Source organism: Channa argus, chromosome 7 (genome assembly GCF_033026475.1).
Source record: "Channa argus isolate prfri chromosome 7, Channa argus male v1.0, whole genome shotgun sequence".
NCBI lineage: Eukaryota > Metazoa > Chordata > Actinopteri > Anabantiformes > Channidae > Channa > Channa argus.
This window is the reverse complement of record NC_090203.1, coordinates 22,228,656-22,254,229: the sequence shown is the minus strand read 5'-3', so window position 1 is coordinate 22,254,229 and position 25,574 is coordinate 22,228,656. Positions and strand designations below refer to the sequence as shown.

At 40.2% G+C, this 25,574-nt stretch overlaps 2 protein-coding genes across 3 annotated transcripts in view; one reads left to right on the top strand and one right to left on the bottom strand.

Annotated features, from left to right (window-relative positions):
* The window catches only part of LOC137130192 (NIPA-like protein 2), a 20,350-nt gene extending 4,892 nt beyond the window's left edge, over positions 1-15,458 (top strand). Inside the window, exons 2-11 of the mRNA XM_067510014.1 lie at positions 3,775-3,843; positions 4,893-5,061; positions 11,094-11,153; positions 11,738-11,859; positions 13,593-13,689; positions 13,794-13,929; positions 14,098-14,186; positions 14,399-14,462; positions 14,561-14,658; positions 14,865-15,458. Of these exons, the coding sequence (XP_067366115.1) occupies positions 3,775-3,843; positions 4,893-5,061; positions 11,094-11,153; positions 11,738-11,859; positions 13,593-13,689; positions 13,794-13,929; positions 14,098-14,186; positions 14,399-14,462; positions 14,561-14,658; positions 14,865-14,971 (1,011 nt within the window). The 3' untranslated portion in view covers positions 14,972-15,458. The remainder of the gene's footprint in view (positions 1-3,774; positions 3,844-4,892; positions 5,062-11,093; positions 11,154-11,737; positions 11,860-13,592; positions 13,690-13,793; positions 13,930-14,097; positions 14,187-14,398; positions 14,463-14,560; positions 14,659-14,864) is intronic.
* pop1 (POP1 homolog, ribonuclease P/MRP subunit) lies at positions 15,338-25,574 on the bottom strand. Of its 2 annotated transcripts, none has more exons than XM_067510009.1 (16): positions 25,461-25,574; positions 25,074-25,200; positions 24,565-24,663; positions 24,067-24,242; positions 23,725-23,985; positions 23,517-23,604; positions 23,024-23,202; positions 22,657-22,919; positions 22,432-22,525; positions 22,231-22,342; positions 22,012-22,131; positions 19,564-19,685; positions 19,169-19,360; positions 18,770-18,924; positions 17,993-18,229; positions 15,338-17,275 (listed from the first exon to the last, which is right to left on the bottom strand). In XM_067510009.1, the coding sequence occupies exons 2-16, from the start codon at positions 25,195-25,197 to the stop codon at positions 16,576-16,578; spliced, it is 2,922 nt and encodes a 973-aa protein (XP_067366110.1). In that variant the 5' UTR covers positions 25,198-25,200; positions 25,461-25,574; the 3' UTR covers positions 15,338-16,575. The 2 variants fall into 2 exon arrangements, with proteins under 2 accessions (XP_067366110.1, XP_067366109.1); XM_067510008.1 differs by having other exon boundaries at positions 25,297-25,549.

Here is a 25,574-nt window from a genome sequence, read left to right as displayed (position 1 = left end):
AAACTGAACTTTATTCTTTTTAGTACGAAATGTTTCACTGCTCATCCAAGTAGCTCCTTCAGTCTGAACAAAGTTGATTAAGGTCCCAGATTTATGCTCCAGGAGGATTTTATTTCACACCTGACCACTAATAAGCTCATTAGGAATCTGAAAGGAACCTGACCATTGAGCCACCCATCTGCTCCTGACCACATCCTAAATCCCGTTTGCTTCTAATACACTACAGACAAACTCCCATAAGAGCCAGAATTCTGTTTTCGTCTAGTGTGCTATCATCCTTAATAAGTCTGTGGATTCACAGGACTTTGTGTCAAGGTGAAGACCAGATAGAGGCAGACTGTGAAATAGAAAAGAGTATTGGACTGTATGTATAGAATATTGAAAAGCAAAAGTCAGGGGAAGTCAGTCACCATCCCCCGACTTCAGTTATTGTTTTTCAAAAATCTTTTTGCTTGCTACGTTCTTTTGTCTTTTTTTTGTCACGGAACATTCCAGATACAAATGTATTTATTCTGCTTCATTTAACTAACTGTGTGAACAGACCAAAATGGCTGCGGCAGTGACAATTTAGGTGAGTTACTGTACTTTAAAGCAGCTGAATCATTTATGCATTTAATTATTTACTGTTTTACTTTGTAGAGATCTGTTTTCACTTTGAGACCAAATCTTATTTTTTGTAAGTGTAATAAAAAGGAATTAAAATAGGTTTTAGTTGTACATAGGTAAACTGTATCGTCCAACATTCACAGGTGAAATGTAGAAAACTTAGTTAACCTTTATTGTATATCATTTCTATTGGTATCATCATCATTGTTGACATTTTATTTTCTCAGATTTGAGGGAAATGTGAGGCTTGTCACAATACTAGAGGCTAAACACCTTGGGTTTTATTTAAAGTTACATGTAACACCACGTACGTAAACACATCAAATTTTTTATTGTAGGTTTTTTTTTTTGTGCTTTCGCTGTTTTCACATACAGCAGCTACAGCACTGTGGCTTTGCCTCTTCACGTCCACAGTGATATCTCAGCTATTGCGAACTCCCGATGGACTGAAAAGACATTTTTTACAGACAACTGTAGTCCTAAGAAGTTTGAAGCCTGTTGATTTTGGTGATGCTCCTATGCTCTGTGCTCTATTGTGCCACAGTGAAATTGAAAGTTTTGTAGTTTGGAGTGAAATATCTATATGAGACGACTTTCCATAAAAATATGTGTACACATTCACAGATCAAACAACATGAACATTGTAAACACTGTACAGTCTTAATATCAGCATGTTGTTATTGCTATTGTGAACATGCTGCTGATTGAAATGTCCAAACATAAAATGCATTGTCATATTATTTTAGACAATATTGTTCAATCCACTTTGTTTTTCTTGCATCTCTGTTGTTTGCTATTAAACTGACTATATTGAAGCGAATACAGTTGTGCAGTACATTAATACTGTTGCAGTATAAATTGATATTGGGTTTCACAAATATTACACGTAGACCTATGAGTGCAAATACTGCAAATACTGCTTTAGTTGATCTAGGAACGTGAGCTAGTGTAAATGTTGCTGTCCTGATGTGTCATGCTTGGCAGGCCTCAGTAAAAAAAAAAAAATAGAAAATACAGGTTTGTTTGAGCACTTAAGAGCCACCAAAGTGTATTAGACAGGATCGTTTTACAATCTGCATGTCTAAAGTAAGAAAATACTTACAATATTTGCATCACTCTGATTTTAAGTCTGGAGCTTTGGAGCTGTGATTTCAGATGTTTAGAGTTCGGTTCCAGTCGCGTATTTTGCTGTGTGCGATAAAACAGATGAAAACCTTGCTGCTGCTGTTCTCATTAAACAAACGGTTATTAAACTGTGCTCTGTAGAAGCGTGTGCACTGCCATCATCATTGCCTTCTGTGCACTGTAGTTTCTGAGGCTGACAGAAAGGGTGAGGGCTATGGCAGCTTTTCTTGTCCAGAGGATGGGCTTTAGTTTAGAGTAGGCTTTAATGAAAGCTTTACTCCCTCTGTGTTGAGTAGAGATGTTCCTTGATATTTTCAGTGATGATGTGTTATAATGTGCTCTGACAGAGCAATAGACGGCCGCTGGATCGTGTGATGGTGATCAGATGTTGTGTTTGGAGTCCAGAGGAATTAATTTACACTTCATTCATTCTGGTATCATTTGAACACAGTGCTGTTATCTCAGCCAGCTATATCAGAGGGATAATGTTGACAATAACCCACAGCCTGTCTTATCATGTATAATGAACCTCTGAACCTACGTTGATGGGCTGTACTCGTTGCTTTGTCCTCTTTTCATTCTTGAAATACTCTCTCTCTGTCTCTTCCTTCCTCTGACTCACTTCTCTCCCCTACTTTGCCTCTTATCTCTTAGTTTTACCTCCCATCACTGTGTGCTCCATTTGTCTTTCTCACCACCCTCCATCTCGCTCTTATTAGGCTCTTTCAATGGATAAACTCACTTGCCTTTTACTTGTTTTACAGCGATTGAGTTTCTTTCTTTAGGTTTTCATCACTCACATTCCACCCCCAATGTGTGCTTTCATGTCTTTGTAAAGTTTTTCTGCCCACAGCCTTCGGTATGTTTATGACCTAAAATTAAATTTTCTCTTGGCAGTAAGGGGAAAGCAGCCTGGCATATTCTTGAAACACTTAAAGCAAGTAGATCCTGTTATTTCCTAACGTTACCTATGCAGTCCTGCTGAGAGTTGGCTACAGAAAGATGTCCATAATATTTCTTTCCCGGTATCAGAAGCAACTCATGACCTTGTGAAGGCCCCATTTTCAAAAGTGGGATGATATAAGTTGCTTATAGAGCTTTGCATTTGGTCAGCCATTGGGTGGAATACCATAAAAATGAATACTTATGTTCATGGTCTTCTGAGGTTGTAGCCCTGGTGGCATTGGACATGCTTTAACTTTCAAAAGCCTCAATTTCTTTAGCACAAAAAACCTCAAGTGAAAATGGCAAACATTTTACCTGCCACCTATGTCATCTATTGTGCAGATGAACACTCTAACACTAAACTAAGATGGTGTATGTTACAATGTTTTTGCTAAAGCCTGGCTTTTTACTGTTTTCATTGTGAACAGGTTCCCACATTGTACCTTTGTACAGCCTTAAATAGTGCGAGTCACAAACTAAGCATTAGCTTTTGGTCTTGTGAATATTTGCTGCAGAGACCCTTTTCCATGATACTAACATCCACCAACAGCACAGGATCTAATTCTGTTACCAAAACATTGCATATGCATCATGCTTGTGTGAACCAACCTGCATCCACTACCTTGTGAGGGGTCATGTACTGTGGGAGAGTTAAGAAGCGTTTGTTCTTGTTGTGTGTTATTGCATGTGAGTGTGTGAGAAGTGAGAGTTTGATAATCAGATCCCCTTAAAAAAAATGCAATCCCTAGCCCCCGTAGCCTAACCTCAATTTAACAACTAAATGTTAAGTTGATGAAAACCTAATCCGAAGACTAACATGAACCTTATTCTGTCTGATCCCCAAAACCATCACACAGCTCTGTGAGGTTGTGAGGACCAATCAAAATGTCCACAATATCCTAATGTGCCCACTTGTACACAAACACACACACACACCCTTACAGCAAATGGAACAATACTTTCTGCTGTTGTCATGGAAATAACAGATGCGACAGCTGGAGGGAAGACTTTCAGGGAGTATTATGGGTTGTTTATAACTGCTGTGTGACAAGTAGAGCATCACCTAATCCTCGCTCTGTTTACTGTTTGTTTTCACAGACCTATCTCTTGGGAATCATCATCTCTATATGTGGGAATGTCCTCATCAGCATTTCACTCAACATACAGGTAGGAAACGCTTGAATCCAGCTGCACGACAGAAACTCGGCACACAGCAGGCACTTAACGCCTGTAAGGACCCATTTGATCTGCTTTGCTGCCTTTCTCCTGGCAGTTTGTTCTCCCTTTTAAAAAAACCCTGTATTTGTTCATTATGGTTTTAGTGAATGTGTCATCTGCTGACGTCTTCACAGTAGGCTGCAGAAATGTGCTTGCCGTTCTAATAAAGACAACTTGAACTAAAATTAAAAGAATCTAATGTTTCAACATCAGAAATATAATTAAGTTTAACACTGATTAACAATGTGTTTGCTAAATTATGTGCTCAAACAAAAATGCTTTTGCAAGTTTGTGTCTGGACCCAACTCTAATACCAGTTGCTCTGATATAATTTATAATGCACTTCTGGTGTTTTATCAGCAAAATTTCAAGTGTTAGTGTTTTGCAGTAGTTGCTGCAAGTCAATTAAAGCGTCTGCTTGTAATTCATTAACTACACCCTCTAGTATTTACCAGACATAGAGGCTTCAGAAACTGTGGTTTCAAATGACTGAAGTAATTTCTGTGACTTTTTTTTTTTTTTTTTTTTTTAATTACTGTGCGATTCCACAATTCACCCAATTAATATCACATAATTTTATAATGCAACCACTGTTTTGCAGTAAGTCACTATAATCTTTAGCATTTTATTTCTCAAGCCCTGTGAATCCATAAAAAAGTGCTGGAAAAAGCTGATAACCATTATTTATTAGACAGAGTTAACTCTGAGACAAGAAAACATTTGCATTTGCCTTGTACAGCTTCCCACCTCATTGATTTACTTAATTGGTGTCATGCTTGTCCTGAGATGAGATGCTAATTAGCACAGAGGGTTTTGTTCGTTTGGATTGCAACAGCCACTGTAAAGCCTTTTTAATTCCCAAGCCCTGTGAATTTGGCTGTACAAGCTATTAATATCTGTGTCCACTATGTCTGAGTTTGTCTTAGGCAGCTCTCCAGTTATTGGATCCACTTAATCTGAGTGATGCCTCAGGCTCCTGTAACCTCTCTTTCTGACAGAAATACGCACATGTTCGTCAGGCTCAGCGTGGCTCCAAGCCATACTACACTTCCCTGATGTGGTGGTGCGGTGTGGTTCTCATGGGTGTTGGGGAACTGGGGAATTTTGCTGCCTACGGCTTTGCCCCAGCCTCGCTCATAGCCCCACTGGGCTGTGTGTCTGTCATAGGTGAGTGCAATCTTTTTTTCCACTCATACATTATCTATGCATGAAGGCTAGAGGAAAGGTTGTTTCCTCAGGGAGCAACAGGCAGTGTTGCCATGTGATGTGGGCTGTTTTTCTTCTGGTCCTTTTATAAATAGGCCTTTTCTGGCCAAGCTCTTACTTCATGTACTGATAGCTTTTACTTTGGAATGTGATATCTGCAAAAACGTCATTCTTGTGCAAAAGCACGTAGGAATAGGAGCTAAAACAGTATAAATACTAAACATTTTAAGATTTAAAAACTAAGTCTCAGGAAACGAGTAACATGGTGTTTTATTAGAAATTATAACTCAAATAAAGAACAGAAAGTGCCTTGCAAAGGTTTTCACACCAGTCAAGTTTCCTCATTTTGTCATGTTAATATATTTACACAAATGTAAATGTATTTTATTGAGTTTTTATTTGGTTGGCCAACACAAAGTGGTACATAATTGTGAAGTGAAAGGAAAATGTCTCTACCAGTTTTTGACTATTCTTCTTTGTAAAATAGCTCAATCTCAGTCAGATCAGATGGAGAGCATCTGTGAACAGCGATTTTCAAGTCTTGCATCAGATTCAAAATTGCATTTGGGTCTGGACTTTGAATGGGCCCAATAACACATGAATATGCTTTCATCTAAACCATTCCATTGTAGCTCTGGCTGAACCTCCGCCCCAGTCTCGTCTTTTGCAGATTCTAACAGCTTTTCTTCTTAGGTTGTCCTGTATTTGGCTCAATCCATCTTACCATCTACTCCCACCACCTTCCCTGTTCCTGCTGAAGAAAAGCATCCCCGCAACATGATGCTGCCACCACCGCGTTTCACGGTGGGGACGGTGTGTTCAGGGTGATGAGCAGTGTTAGGTTTTAGTCACACACAGCATTTTGCATTTAGGCCAAAAGGTTCCATTTTGGTCTCATCTGACCAGAGCACCTCCTTCCACATTTGCTGTGTCCCCCACATGGCTTGTCAGAAACTGCAAACAGGACTTCTTCTTCCTGCTTTAAACTTCTCCACAACTTTATCCCTGACCTGTCTGGTGTGTCCCCTGGACTTCATGATGCTATTTGTTCACTAATGTTCTATAACAAACCTCCGAGGGCTTCGCACAGCAGCTGTATTTATACTGAGATTAAATTACACACACGTGGACTCTATTACTAAATAGGTGACTTCTGAAGACAATTGGTTCCATTGGATTCTAGTTGGTGGTATCAGAGTAAAGAGGGCTGTATAGAACACACACCACACTTTTCAGATATTTATTTGTAAATAAGTTTGAAAACCTTTTATCATTTTCCTTTCACTTCACAATTATGTGCTAATTTGTGTTTGTATATCAACTAAAATCCCTATAAAATACATTTACATTTGTGGTTGTAATGTGAAAAAACATTAAAAAGTAAAAAGGGGATAAATACTTTTGCAAGGTACTGTTAGCATTGTTACAAATTTAAGTTTCCCTTTATAACTTTCACAATTTTTACAGTAAATGGCAGATTTATCCACATTTAGCCTTGATATTTCTGTAAAGTCTCAATAGTTATAATTAAATACCAGAATTCTATAAAAGATCTATCAGAAATCATGAGGATATTATTTAAGTTTGCAGAAATACTCCATATTACTAAAGCTCCTAACCACTAATATCCAAAAGCACTAATGTATACAGCAACACACTCATGTACCGTGTTGTAATCTTGAATACATAGGCAATCCTGAACCGGAGTCTACTTTTATGTGCAGAGTCCAAAAATTTTAGATTTACAGACTTCATGACCACAATCTCAAATCTGCGTCAAAACCAACAACCAAAGCACCCAAAGAGCTATTCAGGGTGAAAAGGTGAAATATACAGTTGCAGTTGTTCATGTTTTAATGTCCAATCTCTCTATATATATATACAGCTGATCTTAGCTGGCACAAGCGGTAATAACCTCTAAAACTGGAAGCTTGAAACAGCAACCGTGGCTCTGTTCTTCTGTAATTCTTCTTTCTCCCTCTCTTTGATGTATAAGTGCATCTCTTTGTTTTATAGATGGAAAGAATTATTTGAATTATTTTAAAATCATGAAAATAAATTGCACTATTGTAGTTTTGTATCTAGTAGTGTTATTAGCACTACTAGATGTGTGTCACAACTGCACATCTACAGAAGCTGCAGTGGCGATGCTGAAAGGTCTTCACCTCATTCAGAAGAGTCTCACACAGAAACGTGCTTTGAAAGGAAATTTCCACATGTTGCTTCGAGAATAAATGTAACAAATCTGACAGCACAGCAACGCCTTAAGAGAAGTATTAGTAGTAATATTTTTGTCCACTCTTCCAATTCCTAGTTTTTACTTTCACTTGGGCCCAGAAGCAGAAAGTACATTTCTATTCAAGTTTAGTTCTGGAAAGAGCAGTTAATCCTGACAATGAAAATAGCACAGCCCCCTCTAGAAATGATCCTAAAAAATAAAAAGCATTTTTACAGCCCACTAAGTGGACTAAAGCTGTCACGGTCAAAGCTGAATTCATTAGCCAATCAAAACAAAGCCTGTCTGGTTGCTACAACTGGCAGCTGCTCAGTGCAAACACTCTAAACACAGGTTAAATATTGGGCAGGTTCACGTTTTACCTCCTGCCACTCATCACTAACTACGCTGGAGGTGGTGGCGAGTCACAGTTATTAATGACAGCTATTACCCCAACACTTCAAATGATTTTCCTATAGTCACAATGCAAATGGATGAATGGTTTGAATAGAGTACGAAGCAAAAGCACAAATCTTGTTTAAAATGCTTCACCTCCTGTTCATTGAGTGGTGTTGTTCTTGCTTCACTGAGCAATTACTTTGTAAAATGCTTCCAACCACAATAGCAGGACCCCAGGATTTTGTTCCCCTGTGCGGTAACCAGCATGTGAAACTGACATTATGCTCACTCCTCACGGCTACAAGTATTAACAATGAATGTTCTCATTTACATTTTACCATCATTATTGTCCTTATAAAAAGAATGATTGCTAGACACTTGTGCTGCATTGGAGTGTGCAGTAAGTGTATGTAGCTGAAGGGGGTCCTAAAGAAGACTCCTGAACATTTAATGAAGCTGGAGATGAAGAGGTAAAAGGAAGGTAAAGGAGAAGGAGATGACTACAACTGTGACACGCTCTGTCCTCCACACAGCTAATAAGTGGAGCTGAGGGGAGAGTGTGCAGGGTGCTGCCTGTCACTGTGACTCCACCTCTCACCTCACGCTGACTCACACTGTGTACGCAAATGAGAAAACGCACACGCAAATGCACAAAAATGCTTGCATAACTGTAGCGGCATGGAAAAAACACCCAGGTCTAGCTGTTTCTGTTGTCCAGAGCTGGAGCACACGCAGCCCTCCCGTGGTGCTGTTGTGCCTGTTTCCCAAGAGCTGTGTGTAAGCTCTCAGGGAGTGAGGGGTGGGCTGGGGAGCAGACAGCAGGAGGCCAAGGATGAGGAAACAGGAGGGAAGCAAGTGCATGGGTAAGTGGAAGAGAGGAAAAACTGAGTATGAATGGAATATGACAACAGGCACATCCGCAGAGTGGAAAGCAGGAGCAGAGGGGGGAAAGGACTGGATCAGGGGAGCTGATGATGCTGCTGTCATCCGCTTGTCCCTGCATGTCACACTGTCACTCCGATGCTCCATGGAGAGCAATTACTACTCTTCCCGTCCACAGAGCTCGCTGGTCTCTTTTAGGAATGACATCAACCCGAATGCTGCTGCGTGGCACATCAGCTCACCCTGTTACAATATCAACACATGCAAAAGGGGAGGGAGGCTGGTGGGGTGTTGTCATAAACAGATACTTTGCAGCTGTCAGACCTGCTGCATGGTGCCATTGGCTCAAGATGTTTAGCACAGTGTGGTCAGATTTACTAATTTCCTGTAACTCTGTTTTTTGATTTTTTTTTTTGATTGAAAGATGTTAAAAGTCGGATTTCACAAAGTTTTGTTTGCAATTCCAACTCAGAACTAGAACTGTACATTACAAAACTCCTGTACATGATCCTAATGACAACATTCATCTACGGTCTCATTTTTGATGTTGTGAACATACAATATGTGGAAAATGGTAACCGTTACATTCGAGCTTCTCTGGGAGATGACAAACTTTCTCTGCTTTCATCTGTCAAAACCATGTGGTGGCAGATTGTTTGACGTGCTCTGTTTTCTCACTGCTGCCCATTATTGTCCATCGGAGAGGAGCATGTAGCGGGCAGCACTGATCTGATGCGCACGCACCTCCATAAACACACAGGGGCAGTGATAGAAGTGTGTACCCCAGAGGTTCCCGTTGCCACATTTTTCATTTTATCAAGCCGTGTGAATCTCACTTGTATGGAGTTGCTATGGTTACTTGTTGGATCCAGCTGGTCCCAGAGGCAACGAAGGAGTCCTAAATGTGTATGCGAACATCCTCACAGTATGAAATATTTAACAACTGACTGTTTCATCAGAATACCAACGAGAGTCTTTCTAAACTTCCAATTTGACAGTAATGTCCCCTGCCACATCGTGCACGCCCTTTTTAGTGTCATCTTGACACTGTCAGCATCATTTTCTGTGTATTCTTACAGCCATTTTTAGAGCCATACGTTTTTTTTATACGAAGGCTTTGAATGGCTTGGCTTTATTAGTTCTACCTGAAAGCAACTGTCATTTTAATAACATTTATAACACTGTGCAGAGCAGTAGTTTTATTTTTACAAATGTGTTTTGAACATGCTGACAACCTGTCTGTCATGCCACCACCCCACAATAATCCCATGCCTGTCATTGAGTTGTTTATGCTCTGCAGCTTCCCTTCTCCAGCTCCATATGATGGTGGCAGAGCGTGTACACAAACTCACACCACCTGTCTGAGTGTTTGTCAGTATTTTCCTGCACTTCTTTTTCTTTTCTTTCTTTCTCCCCCCCCCCCCCCCCCCCATTCAATCAGTCTGTCTCTTGTCTCTGAGTGCCCTGACCTGTATGCCCATCTGTCTGTCTTGCTGGCAGGCAGGTAGTGGCTCACCTCAGTTGAGTCCAAACATATTAGCTTCACTCCCCAAAAATAAATTCCAAAAAATTTGCTACTCAGTTGTTGCGTATTGGAGACCTCAGACTGTTATGTAAACTGACCTACCTCCCTGTCGGTCTATCTACTGCAAGTTTGTTTTTTTTGTGTCAGGCACTTATTCTGCCTGTGTGGCCATCCATCTAAGTATCTTCCGTTTATTATCGTCTCAGTGTGTCTGCATGCATATCTACCTGTCCCACGGTTTGTCTCTGTGACAGCCAAATGCAGTATTTTTTTCTTTTTTTTTATCCATCTTTCTTGGCTCAGCGTGTGCTCTGGGAAAACATTAAGAAGACTAATCTGAGATGTAGCTCATGTGAAACTGATTACTTTTCCATGTCACCATTTTTATATTGATAAATGGGTTCGTGAAAAAAAGCGGCGTGGCATAGCATCATGCTGTAATTTGATGCTTGAAGTTCTAACGACTTCCATTTATGTGCTGCGCTGACAGATTCTATCACACTAATCAATATAAACATGTCAAGCCTTGTGTGAGTATCAGGTGTGAACATATCTATTTATGTGGTTATAACATTGTGTGCACTGTGACTGTTGGTGCATCTCAACAAAATATCATGTACATTTTTTTTTCATACATTAATTAAAATGAAATTCTTATAAATTCTGGTTTGCATGCTTCTTGGTAAAACCAAATCACTCCTCATCCAATTATAGTATATGTTTATAGTCAGCAGTCTGCAACACTACTGATGTAATTGTTATTCTTACCAACTCCGTAATCAGTCAAGTTTAATGGCTGGCTTGTAATTTTTTTTTTAACTTATTTTAAAATAAATAAAAGCAGAAAGGGGGTTGCCCGAAGACCAATGATAATCAGGGGATGTAGCTGAGGTCAGATTATATTTTATATTCTAAACTGCATAATCTTTTGATTGGCAGGAAAACTAACAGGAATGTATTTTCATTTCTCAGCCAGCGCTATCATATCTGTGGTTTTCCTCAAGGAGACGGTGCGGGCCTCCGACATTGTTGGTAAGCAAACACTCAGTCGAGATCATAGGATTTAAGGACCTAGCACAAATCTTCACTTTAGATTTGTCAAACTGAACTCACAATAACGTCAGTGAGGACAAAACTTATGTGGCTAAGGTGGCTACACATTTCATTTTGGCTGAGATTAACATTTTATTCACTAGAACTTCAAATAACTCATTCTATTCAGCAGACCTGGCCTATTATCTTGTTTCCTGAAAAGTTTGTTTCTTTACTTGTCTCAATTTGTAGACTCTGGCACCAAATGGCACAGTTCTGTTAGTCATCACAATCAGGGCAATGACAACTGCTAGATTGGAAATCCATATCGGCACCGCACAGCTCTGCATGTGGTTTCCTGGATAAACCAACAGCAGTTTTACTAGTTGTGTTTATCATTTTGTCATGTCGGAGCAACACCAGCCACGTATTGGAAACATTAGATAGCTTGAATGTTGTATTTATAAAGGGGAACCACTGTGGAAGCTCTGTTTGCAAAGAGTAGTACACTTGCACCACCTGTTTTACACAGTAAAAACCATTTCACGACAACCTCATCACTCTCTGCTCTCTTTCTTCAATAGGTGGCACCCTGGCTATAACAGGAACCTACCTGCTGGTGACCTTTGCCCCCCACACTTCCACACACATCACGGCCCAACTGGTGCAATATTATGCAATCAGCTGGCACTTCCTGCTTTATCTTGTATGTCATTCTTTACATAATAATAATAATAATAATAATAATAATAATACTGTGTATTGCATGTGTGTGTTTCCTTATAGCTGGTCCATGCTTTTAGCAGCAACCCATTGAAATGCCCCAACACGTCACTCCTGTCTTGGCATTTGTTAGCTTAGCACAACTTTTCACTTTCCTGTGTAGAGAAGGAAGAGGAAAACTAACCACTTTTTGCTAATGAATTTTCGCTCAAAGAGTTAAAATACAATTGCTAAATATGCTGAACCCAGAGAATGATGTAATAATCTTTGTGCGGATGAAAGATCTGTGGTTGGGCTTGGCTTAGTAACTCGCATGGATGAGCTCAGTGCTCCTTCCATTAAAACCAATATGGAATTTAGAGAATAAAAAAAAAAACTGCCTCCATCTCATGGTCTGCGAGTGCATTAATACTCACCCATGTGCCATCCCACTCCATTTTTGCCGAAGGCAGGGAAAACATAAACATAGCTGTTACCATAGCAATGGATCTAGAGCAGAGCAGAAAAAAAAGTGTTTTTCTCAAAAGCTACTTATCACAAAAAAAGCAAATGTTAACACTGAATAAAAACTCAAGATTTCTGCAGTAGGTCACCTTGGATTCAGTATTTGGATATTCAAATCATCCTATAAAACTGATAAGCGGTTGTGATTTAACCTGTTATTTAGTCCACCACAAACAAACTCTTTCCAAGTCCTGAACATTCCTGTTATCATTTGTGGAACAACCAATTATCTGCACATAATCCATCAACCTTAGCAGAGTTGAAGCGAAAAGGATAACAGCTAACAGCCCATCAGGGGTGCTAGCCAGTGGTGTGAATGTGTGTTGTGGGTAGGAGTGCCATCATTATTCAGGGCACGGCATTTCTCTCAACCATATTTCACTCTGCAGGCTAGTCCTATTTGCTGAACTGATGCAAACACACGAAGAGATAAAAAAAAAAAAAAAATGTACTTATTCGTTAAAAAAACAAAAATGTTGGAGGTAATACTAGTGAAATACTGATGGCGTAAAAGACAGACTTTTGAAATTGACACAGCCTTAGTACCGCTAGCTGCAGAGATAAAGTGTTTGAAAGGCAATACATTGTGAATACTCCTCAGCTTGCAGAGGAACAGCCTCCATCAAATATGGGAATAGCTCTAGGTGGTGATTAATCATAGAAAAATGAAATATCCATTGCTGTCCTCTCATAATTTCTAGAGGTCACACTATAATTAAATGGTTTCATCTAGAAGGACTCTGTGTCATTCAGTGTGTATCGCTGTGTAGCACATAAGACTAAGGTCTTTTCAAATGCCCTTCTAAAAAGTGTAATGAAATCTTGAAATAAGCCCTCTGTTCAACATATCTATAGAGACACAGGGATGAGTTTGCAAGATATTGAAAGGCCGGCTTCTCCATTTTGTTTTCTTTTCTATTAGAACTCTGTGGCGGTGTATCAGAGATCCCTAAGCAGTTTGAATGCTACTAGACTCGCAAGGACAGCCCTGGGCCCCTTCTCATTAAAGACCTGAATTTCAATTCATTTCTCTGCCATGGTCATTTGTTTCAATTAAAGTGTGCAGCTCACTGCCTGCCTGTGCCACTTTGTTGTCTAGATAACACGGTCAGAGCAGTTCTGGTTTGAACTTTCTGTGCAAAGTTTGAGGAGTTGTGTGCGCGCGTTTATGGTTTGTGTAACCCGTCTCCCTCTCTGATGCTCTCTCAACAGTTTATCGAGGTCGTCCTGTTTTGCATCCTGCTCTATCTGTACAAGAGGAAGAAATTGAAGCACATTGTGATTGTGATGCTGCTGATAGCCCTACTGGGTATGAACAAGTGGGAAGTGCCTAATTGGGGGTAGAGAGTGTGGATTAAAGCATTTCATGTTGTTTGAGTTTGCTTGAGATCTTGTGTTTCTTTGTTGCTGCAGCCTCTGTGACAGTCATCTCAGTCAAAGCTGTGTCAGGGATGATCACAGAGTCGATAAAAGGCCATCTACAGCTCATCTACCCCATCTTCTATGTCATGGTTGTCGTCATGGTCGCCTCGTGCGCCTTCCAGATCAAGTTAGTCAAGGCTCTCTCTCTTTATTTCTGTCCTTCAAACTCTTTTATTCTTTAAATTTCTCGTGCTCACCTCTAGCTACAGTCAGTGGTGACAGTGTTCCTGCAGACCACCTAAAGTCTTTATTCACAAAATGAGGTCTTAAATAATTTTGTCTTTGCTTTCTGCAGATTTCTTAATCAGGCAATGAAAATGTTTGATGCCACAGAGGTGGTTCCTATCAACTTTGTGTTTTTCACTGCAAGTGCCATTGTTGCAGGTATCTCAACTCCAATGTTGTCTTCCAATGTGTGTTTTGAGCTTTTCTGTATCTTTAGTTTAATTAAGATGAAAAAAGAACCAAAAAGAATGTTCTTTTGAAGATCAACCCATCGTTGTTTTCTAACTTTAGTTGTTCTACTCAATGGTTTCTCCATATTATGTTGCTTAGTCTGAAGTGAAATGTATTATAATGGACTTTTTCTTTTGCAGGAATAGTATTTTACCAGGAATTTGAAGGCTTGGCTTTACTTAACATTTTTATGTTCCTATTTGGGTTAGTATTCATATACACCACTGCGATAGCAATTAATTATGTGACATGTGACATTTTATTGCAAAATTGTGTCAATCATAGCATATTTTCTTTTCCAGATGTCTTCTGTCTTTCCTTGGAGTTTTCCTAATAGCACGAAACAGGCCAAAAATAAAGCAACAAGACCGGAATTTTATCGCAATGGACAGGATCCCTGGTAACTTTTTAAAAACAACTTAATGTCAGTTCTCTTCACAACAAAGTATGTGCTGACCTATTACCTTTAAGTATAATGTATTGTAATGATTAGCTAGTGGTGACATTATGAATCTGCTGGCAGCGACCCTGGATTTATCTGACTGCTAATGTCAGCGGCCCTGGCAGAAGGGTCCATCTAATGAGCTGTGCTGTCCGTGTTCACAGGGAGAAGGCACACGGACAAAGTGCAGCCTGAGGCAAAGACTCAGACATATGGATCCCTGGCAGCCAAATTCATGTGCAACAGCTCTGGCCAAGCAGACGATTCATAGGACCAGCTCCATCTGTTGGGAGTGTACTTCTGGTGAATTTGTGTGCATACATGCATAAGTCTGGGTACTTAACGTAGTATATCTATATGGGAAAAAAAAAAACAAAAACGGATTCATAGGACCAGCTCCATCTGTTGGGCGTGTAATTCAAACCAATGACGGGTCTGTGCCAGTTATTGTTTAGAATGTATGAAAACAATGGAAAGAAGCTGTTTCCAACGAGCTCTATTTATCTTATTAAAAAAGTGTTCTTGTGTTAATAGTACTGTATTTCCAAAAGGTTAATCAGTAATACCTGAAAAGAATAAAGACAACACAGGATCAAAGTGCAAAATTAGATTCTTTACTAGCAGCAAATTTGTTAAAAAAAAAAAAAAGGTCCTTGTGGCCATTGTTGCAAATGACTCCCAATAAGTGTGAATTACATTAATCAGTTGAATGAAGATGTTATCATCAGTTGTTAATAAAGGGAGAACTCTAATCTAAATCCAAAGGTCTGAGTTAATGTCATATAGCAACGGAAGTGCACTACTGCCCTCTACTGTGGGGGAAACTCAGATGAATACCTACATGCACAGTACACAGTACACATATTGCATCCATTACGGTGATGTGAATTCACTAAATTTGAAATAAGGGAAAGTAGTAAAGTGTTCTTTTAGTGAACATTCCTTCACCGCTCATCATCTTTTATGAGTGCATCACAAATCCTCTAAAAAGCACTAATGCAAAGTCTGCCTACCCATCTTTACCTCGAATAAACCTCAGACTAAACACTCAACTGGTACCAAACTTTTGTGTTGCCAAGCAACAAAACTCTTATCTGCCACCTACAGATTATGGGATGTGTGGGGAAACCACTGTTCATTCCAGTCTAACTATAAAAAGAATGAATGCTAAAGTATTGGTTGTTCAGTACATTTACTTATAATGGCCAGGGGACAAGTCGTGTGTGTCGTCTTGGTTTGCGCAGATGAAGGTGACAGTAATTAACCACAAACAGCACACTCTGTAAGGTGCAGCATGGGTATTTTATTAACTTCTGTTCAAACAAAACTTTCTTCGACTTTGTGGCGTTAAAACAGAAACCAACACGTTTCTGAAATTCAGACCCATTCCCTTGATATTAGCATGCCACCAACATAAATAATATGAAATAATCTAAAGTAAGCTATGAATTACTTCTTTTTGGAAACCTGGAATCCCCTAATTATTTCTAACTGAAACCAAGGCTTTCTTTGAGATTCCTTTTTGGCAAAGCACTAATAAAGGCATTGGAAAAGAACTGAGCAGTAACAACCAACGTGATTGAACAGAAGAAATGAGGATATCTGGTCCAAAAGTAAAATATACAAAAATAAATTTTCCCTTATCCTCATTGACATCAGCTAGCTGGTAGACTTACCATGTATGTTATTAACTCTTGATCTTAAACTGGATGGCACAATCCAACAAGCAATTATAAAAAAGGCACGAGATGAACGTCAGAGCACTTAGTTGAAGGAGCACTGTGAGACTTTGCGCAGAGTAATACAATTGTAGGCCCCTTAAGGACTACAGTTGTGGTTATTCTCCACTAATTAAGTTGAACTTGACATTAAGTTTCAGACCTCTATGTTGATTTTAGCAAAGCGGTAATGCAGGGAGTTAGGGTTGCGCAACAACAAAAGTCCTCTGTGTTCCCTCGGCTGATTAAGGAGGGTGTTGAGGAGACCAGCAACACTGACAAACCCAAGAGCCTCCCCACAGCCTGCAGACAGGGAGAAGTCCCCCTGTGTAACCCAGCCCAGAGTCACTCGGGAACAGTGAGCGGTGATGCTCGGCAGAGGATCCGGCCACAGCCCAAGGATGACATCTGTGGAAGACTGACAGGATGATTTGGGGTCTTTAGCAGAAGTGGTGAGGTCTGGTTCAGATGTAGAGGGAAGGTCTGACCCTCTAACCTCAATCCGATCAGACGACACAGAAGAAGTGGCTGCTTTCTCTGAGCCCTTTTTTCTTTGTTTAACTCTGCTTTTAAAGTGGTTTCTGTGTGGCGGCTCCTGGGGGCTGTGGCTGTCTGACTTTTTGCCCAGCAGCTGCAGATCTTCTGCCAGTGGTGCACACACCATGGAGTTGAGCTCTGGTTTGCCCTTTGACAACAGCGACAGACGCACCCACACCAGACTCATCCTGTGTTCTGTGAGAAATGAAGCCACAGCTATAGAGTCAAGAGGTGTTGCGTTCTCAGTGCGACATGGCCTCTGACCTTTAGATGTTGTGGGTCTGCACCAACCAGAGATCAGCCTAAGGGACTTTCTGTTCCTAGGAAGCAAAGACAACCAGTATCCATTTATAATAGCTGGTTAATATATCTAAGAAAAGTTGCATTTTCATTGGCCCCATTAGGCGCTCAGGGAGACATAATGTTTTGTTGAACATTTCTTAAATTCCTATTACAGAAAACAATAAAAAGGCAGCAAAGGGGTGGTGAAAATCAATCCATTTTTTCCTCATAAAGTCAGTCATTACTCAGAGCTCGTGTGATAGTTTTATGAGGATAGATGCAACTCTTCCCAGCTACTAATCTCTGTGATGGATTGCAGCAATTTAAAGCTCAATGTACTTTGGGTATTCTCAGAGACATTATGATGAAAGGGTGCAAGACTGAGAAAGCACCATGCATTATGCCTTGTCATAATGCATAATGCTACACTGCGGTGTCTTAATAAAAAACAAATAAATTTAAAAAAGGAGGAGAAAAGAAGTAAATGATGATTGGAGCCCAAACTCCTATAAAAAACAAACAAAACAGTACATTTTTCTACTCAAGGGACCTTTAAAAGTCGAGTGTATTTAATATTGTTAGAAGTGTGATTTAGATTTGCAGGCTATTAAACGTCTGAAGGGATCTTGGTATAAAACCACAGTGGGTGTGTGATCTGAGTGTGTTTTCACAATGTGTAAAATAATGGGATAGGAAAAAAAAATCTTTATAAATCACTAACAAGATTATAAAAAGACGTAAAACAAATGATTTACCTCAGTACAGTGAAGCAGCTCTGAGGTTCGGTTACAAAGATATCTAGATGTGATGTCATCTCCTCCTCCATAACTGTGTCAGCATCTGTTTTGTTGTGGGTCTGGCCCTCTCCTTTCCTCTCCTCTCTTCCTTCCTTAGTGATAAGCTCCCACTCCTCAACCAGCTGTTGCCAGGGGCAACGGAATGGAGCCAGACAGCCATGTTTAATGTAATTGGTTCGTTTGGCAGGCGGACGCCTACAAGAGGTCAGAAGGTCAAACTCTTGTCAAACTGTTGGGGTAACCATGCCAATTTATGTAACAAATCATGACTGCTGAGCAGTGGACGGTAGTGGATGAGCACCAAGAAGTTCTCATCTGCATATCAGTGATGATCTGCATAACGGAAATTAGCTGGGGTCACAGATCACGTTCCTTTATCAAAACCACTAATCCACTGACAATCTCTCCACTTACCAAGGCTGCAGGCTAGTGAGCATTATCTTTTTCTTGTAGTTGACTGTACACTCACAGTAACAGGTTTTTATGAGCATCATGTTACTTTATCTAACTAAAAACATGTTTGCTCTCAGCTCAAAGGGTAATTTCGAGGTTAAAAATGGTTAAATAATATATATTATACAAATGTGCCCATCACTAAAATAGGCTTTTATATACTACTACTCTATTATGCATCAGAAGACTGACAAACAGCACAACATGTCTCCAGTGAAAACATCAGTATGTTTTTGATCATCACATTGCTATTTTACTCTCAGCTTCAGGCTTGTAACTGACCTTTTGTACTTGTCCAGAAGCTCAGTCTCCTGCTCCTCTTGAAAACGAGTGCCTGCGGGGCAGTCAGGGTAATCATGAGGGAAGTGGGGGATTCCTTTATTCTGAGAGTGTTTCAGACTCATATTCAGCCCACCAATGCGTACTCCTCTGTATACCTGGGCGAAAGGAGAAATCCCGATCTTTACTTAACAAATATACGTGAGGACTTCCGGTCTGCCTTTAAGTTTCAAGGTACTGTAGACTTAACATTTTTACAGTGCAATTTCCAAAAGAAATAAAACTGCTCCCAAACTTGAACGAGACAAGCAAGTAATATGAACATCTTTCACGGAGCTTTCCATACTTGTGGCTATTCAATACAGTAACCTAATAGAAAAAAGTAAAATTCAAGATACCTACCAGTGGGACCCAGAACGCCATGCCCCAGCCTTTAGGAAGCAGCAGGTCCCATCCAGCCCCCCAGGAGCTCATCTCATGTCCCACTTGCTTGCCAGGCTGGTGAACCAGTAGTATAGGAACTCTGCCCTGCAGGGGAGTAGGACTCAGCCTGGAGCCTGGCACCAGCACCTCATTCCTCATACGGTTTAACGCCTGTGGCCATACACACACAATGCTACGCTAACTTTACTGTGTACTATAACTATACTGCTATACTAACGTCTAAGTTTTTCTTTGGTTCAGAAATAATATATGTTGTCTTATGATATAGAAGAAAGCGTAAATAAAGTAAGTAGAATTTTAACATCTTCTGAAATTCTCTGAATGAAATTTCTGGTAATAAGACAAGAAGCTACCTGCTCTGATATCTTGTTATCGGTGACATTGTCACGTACAGATTGATCCCACAGAAAACTCTGACAGCAGTGTTCTGGTACTCCTCGCAACATCAGCTCCCTGCTCTTCTCTTCATCTGACTCTGGAATAAAAACATAGCACAAAACATGGCTCGCTCCCATATGAACAGCATCACTAGTGAAAATAAATATGAAGCTCTCTATAACCAAAAATCTTAATGAGCAGTGAACAAACTGCTGATAAAAACCAATGGCAAATAAATTTCATACCCTACATACAGTACAGAATTTAACACAGAACATGAGCCATGTTTCAAAGTTTTCCTATTTGGGCCCAGCAGCTTTTTGCAGTGAGGCGATAGTATTTACCACAATGCCAGCTGTTTGTAGGAGTTTAGTAAAAATCTAAAACTTCAAGGCAATTTACAAACATATTCAGACCCTAAACTAAGCTCTGTGTATATGCTCCTTTGATAGCAGTTACAGCTTTGAACCATTTTGAGTAAGTTGCTACAAGCTCCTCAAACCTGGATTAGAGCAGTTTTAGGCAGCTCATCTCATTCTTTCTGACAGAGCCTTTCAAAATCAATCGCAATGGTTGGAAGCTCTGTGCTGCCATATTCAGGCCTCTTCACATATATATTCTAAGGGATCTGGGATTTGGGGTTTGGCTGGGCCACTAAAGGAAAGTCAGAGACTTGTCCTGAAGCTACTCTAGTGTTGTCTTGGCCGTATGCTTTGAGTCACTGCGGTGCTGAACGGTGAACACTCTTGTCGCAGGTCTTATGCACTCTGGAGCAGGGTTTCCTCAAGGAGCTCTCAGCATTTAGCTGCATTTGTCCGTTCTTCAACTTTAAGCGGCCTCTGTCCCTGCTGCTGACAAACTCTAGACACATAAAGGATAATTAAGCAAACAGGATGTACCCGCCCACAATTAGCTTTGTAACTAAAGAGATTTCAGGGTAAACTTTTACTAGTTTCTCAACTACTTATTACTTATTTATTATAGAATTATAATTGTATATTGATGTAAAAATTTTAAGTAAAAATAAAGGTTGCAAAAGGTGAAATGGTCCAACACTGTACGACTGAAGAATATCTATTTTCATTTTACTTATTATTATTTAATTATTATGTAACATTTCAAATCTAAAACATTTAGCATATTTATAGACTTGTTTATTAGAGCACAAGAACTTTACCTTCATGTGGTTCCAATCATTTTTTAGATAAGATACCTCATTTCATTTTACTGAATGTTTAATTCAGTAAAACCAAAATAGATAAGACGACAAACGCTTATCAGTAACTATGTAAACAATCAGCACACAGCATTATTGCCTACTTAGTTTCAGTAGTCATTGAGGCTGAGGGAAAGAATGATATCCAGCTACAAATGTCTCCTACAAAGCTACTCATAGCTCCTGTTGTCGTCCTTCTAATCAAAAGAATAACTGACAACATGACTGAGCTTTGGTCAGAGTTTAAAATAGCATTTTGTGATTACATGTCGAGTTGAGGAACATTCTTGGTTATTAATGTCCTAGCTGTTCTGGCTACAAATACTGATGAAGGGCTTTGCCATTTCAGATCCAAGTATTTCGGTCAACATAATGCTTGGTGCCTTTCCAGGGCAAACAACTAAATCCTGATTCTCCAAGCCACAGCTTTATTATAAAGTGAACACAGCTCAGGACTAATAACCACCAAAGCAAACAAGGCTGTGCGTGTGTGTAAAAGAACCAACACATGGCATCAGACAATACTGCCTGTAGCTCTATCACTGTATGGTTAAATTGTAATTTCCCCTGCATTGAAGGTTGAACAGGAATTTGCTTTGGCCTATTTTAACTGTGAACTAGAAATATGCAAAGTGAAAACACTTTAGAGAGACAGACCTAACTTCGTAATGGAGAAAAAAAAAAAGGGCAATGATTGAAAGCAGCCCTCAATCTTATGAATCTGTCTCATTGTCATCGTCAGTGAATCAGCTGCTGTCAGTCACTGAAGATGTGTTTGGAGTACAGGGTCCTGCCAGGATTCGAACCTGGAACATCTGCATGGCCAGGCAGAGGCCCCCCGGAGCACAGAACCAGATAAGTACTCATTGACACAACCTCAGGTCACGATAAAACAGACTGATTCTGAGCTCATATACTGTAATGTTTAATAGCATAAAACACAAAACCGTAATCATTCATTAGTCGCTCTAGGTTTTCTTGGACCTTTTTTATAATGTGGTCACCTAAATACTTGATTTTGTGACAGCTTTGCTTCAAAAGAACGAAAAAAAAAAGACCTGATGTAATGTTTTTATGTTTTATATTGCACGCAGAATTCACTGTGGGATCAGTTGAATTAATTGTTGCAATTACAACATCACGAATTGTTTGAGTAAACCAACTGCCTGCTCCAATTGTCTGTGTGATACTGTAAGTCAGATTGTACCTTGTGCCTGCTTCAGACAGGGCAACGCTTTAACTTTCTTTGTTGGTAAAGTCAGCCTGGGGTCATCAACAGTCAGGCCCAGCACTGTGCCTGAGGGGAGCTCTGCAGCTGAATAGATTTCTGGGTGAAGCAAAAAGGTGCAGTAAGATAAACAATCATACCAGATGGCAAATTAATTACAGTTTTTCAATTCAGACCAAGACGAAAATAACAATAAACCTTTCAGTATGTGAAAGACTTCCGCTTGTTGTTGATGTAGATTCATGTTGCTCTCATCTTTGCAGTGCTCAGGCCACCAAAAAGAGGAGGGCTGGGATTTATTACCATTTTCCTTTCGAAGAAGGAAAGAAATACAGTTATTCAATAGGAAATGCAAACATATCTTGAAGGAGCTCTTTTCATGCTTCATGTAATGCTTACATTGCAGACTGTAGCAGCTTCCAAAGTTTCAGCCAAAACATAATGGGACTGTGGGCCAATCAGACGATAGCGTACAATCTCCATCGTAAGGTCACTGCAACAGGTCCACATGAAATACAAACATTGCAAATAAAAACACTCGGGACCATTTGTACTGAAAGTCTTTGATTTAAGTCATGTGTTTACTCAGTATATATCTGAATCAACTGCATAAACTACACTAACTTTATAACAATTCCAGTTGAGCTGGACTTCCAGGTGATTGGAGTGGTTGGAGATCTTGTTCCATCCCCCAGGATCTTTTTGGCAGGTGGTCCCCTGGCATCCTTACAATTCCGCTTTCTCTTCATCCTGGGGATCTGTGTGGCCTTTGCCGATGTAGACTCTGGTTCTGGTAAGGGAGGAACCTCCGCAGGTATCACCACAGGCACAACTGGAGCAACTACAGCCTCACACTGGCACACAATTTGCAGTTCGGTGAGAAGATCCTGGGAAGAGATTAAGATCAGTGAGAATGGCTGGAGTTTAATGGTTTACCTGAGATTGACCTCTACTGACTAAAATCTGATAAACCTTTTTGTTCATGTCATACCTGTTTAATAGTGGGATGAGCCCATATCCACAGCTGTCTTTGAGTAGAGCCCTGCATACGTGGTCTCCAGAGAAAAGTGACCGGGCCCACGGGCTGCGAAGGGTATTTTCCTGCTCTGTACACCACCACACTGCCCTGTCTTCGCCCTGATATACACACTGCTGCAGCAAACGTAGGACCTGAAGACACAAAACAACAGGCAGATTATGATCTATTTCTTGCAAAGGAAAATCTGGATCTTAGTAAGATTAGGTGATTAAATTGACCATAAATAACAATTTCTTTGAACTTCAGAAATTAAAAAAAACTTTGTGCACTGATTAGTCATTGTGCAAGTCAATACACTCCAGCCTCAAGTCAAATTACTATGAATGTTTAATAACAATTTTGTATCTAGATGTTAAAAGGGATGTGGTATAAAGTGCAGATCTTTTCTAAAGACTGACAGAAAGACAAAATGTGTAGCTTTATTGTTGGGTTAGGGAACTCATACCAGTCTCTTTGTTCGTCAGTTGTGACAGAGAAACCAGCAACTTGTCTTCCTCTCCGTGTAACTCTATGCAGCAGTAGTATGAAAGATCCTGAATGGACAAAACCAGACGAATAAAGCGTATTTTACCACTTCAATATAATGCTAAACTTATGTAAATAAATGTAGAAGTAAATTAAATGAAAGACGCGTTCCCTTTTATTAAGGTTACCTGCAGCAAACAGTGGGTGCTCATGGCTCTGTAGCATGGGCGATAACATTTATATGTGGGTCTATCCCCAAGGCAATAACCCCACTTTTTAACCATGTGGAAGCGTTTGGCATGCCAAATGTGGGTTTCCAGCCACACGTTCTTTCTCTGACGCCGGTTGAACTCGAGCAGCAGGTTCCCGTGCCGGCGACGGGCCCTGCGGCTTTTGCTCTTTGCCTGTTCCTTCTTCTTTTTTGAACCTGTCTGTAGGCTCTTCTCCCGCTAGAAGAGGAAGGAAAACATTGTATATGAAACCACAAACATACAGAGTTAATGGAGACATGGAAGTGTCCTGAACTTTACCATTCTGTTCGCCACGTCTCTTAGTCTGCGAGGAAGCCTTTTGGTGTTGTGGCTCATAGCCCGTCTCCTCATGTGCTTGGGCAGGGCTCCAAACACATGGCAGCTGCCTGTTGTCTTGGTAACAGCTTTCAACATGGTGCTAACCTCTGCTGCCCTGGCCCTAGCAAAAGCACCAGCTGACAAGCAATAGGAGAATAAAAGCATTTAACTGTCAATAACCGGACTGATACAATATTTGACATAGCACTTTTACGGCAATTTCATGATCAATTATTTGTATGTGTTAAGCTAAACTTCAAGTTAAGTTTTAAATGCCCCCAAAATTAAAAGCGTTACCACACAATTGCACAGAAAAAAAAAAACAGTTTAGGCATTAGACTGATAATTTCTATGGTTTGCAATATTATGAGCAAAGAATGATGATTCACAGAAGTTGGATTTCTTCCAAGACAGTCACACAGGGTAAGAAGGGCATTTTGTAAATAAAATAGTCTTTACCAGAAATATACTTGGGCATTTCAGTAGTGTAGCCCCCTCCTCGATCTTTATGGTGTCCACGGGACCATCCACGCTGATGGTGAGGGGTCTTCTGCTTTTCTGTAAATAGATGGCTGCCAGTAGTACCATTGCCACATCCACTTTGTAATTTTAGTGGCACTGCATGCAAAAATGCCTCCAGTGCTGGCAAAAACATTGATATTAATACTCCTCTCTGGGAAGGTGAGCTAAGATAAGACGATGGAACCTTTGAAAATGGACTATGTGAATATATATAAAAGGTAGAGTTATTGCTGATAATATACATGCTAGACATTTAACTACCATCTGATGGATTTAACTGCATCACAGAGACATGGCAGGGTCAGTGCTGACCAGAAGACCAGACGGTCCGACATGCTGCTGATGGAATTTGCTGACTATGCAGCATCTAGTGCAGACGATGTCACAGAATAAGCTGTAGCGAGATGAAGAACAAAACCATGACAGATACAGGAAAGAGAAAATACCTGTCACAGAGGTGTTTTGTCCGTTCTGTGTGTTGCTCTCCACGTCCTGGGAAGCTGGGTACTGCACGCTGATGGGTTGGTTTCTCATTTTTTTCTCCCGCATCTTTGATTTAGCAGCAGACATCTTCTGCAAAAAAAGAAAACGCGTCGTTTGAGAAGCCAGCCGACAGACTTGTGGTTTGCTAAATAAAAAGCTGCCATTGAGAGAAACAACATGACTTACTACTATGCTTGTTAGGTAAGATAACGATAGCTAGCTAGCTAGCTACGTTAAATCAATCCAAGTATCGTTAAGGCTGAACTGTTGCTGTTATTATAGCCACGATTAATTCATTCAAACAGCTACACTGCGTATACACTTCCAGATTTCCAAGAATGTGTTTATACCAAAAACGTTTAGCGTCCACTCGTTTCCCATTTAGCAACCATGTGAGTTAATAGAGACTGTCTCGAAGAACCGCTGCGTACTGACGTCATCATTACGTTACGTTGCACCGAGGC

Coding starts and splice junctions, on each gene's coding strand:
- pop1 (XM_067510009.1), bottom strand. CDS start 25,197: ATGTCTGCTGCTAAATCAAAGATGCGGGAGAAAAAAATGAGAAACCAA. Junction 24,243..24,564: donor AATGCCCAAGTATATTTCTG/GTAAAGACTATT, acceptor ATTGCTTGTCAG/CTGGTGCTTTTGCTAGGGCC. Junction 22,343..22,431: donor AAGCTGCTACAGTCTGCAAT/GTAAGCATTACA, acceptor CTTCTTCGAAAG/GAAAATGGTAATAAATCCCA.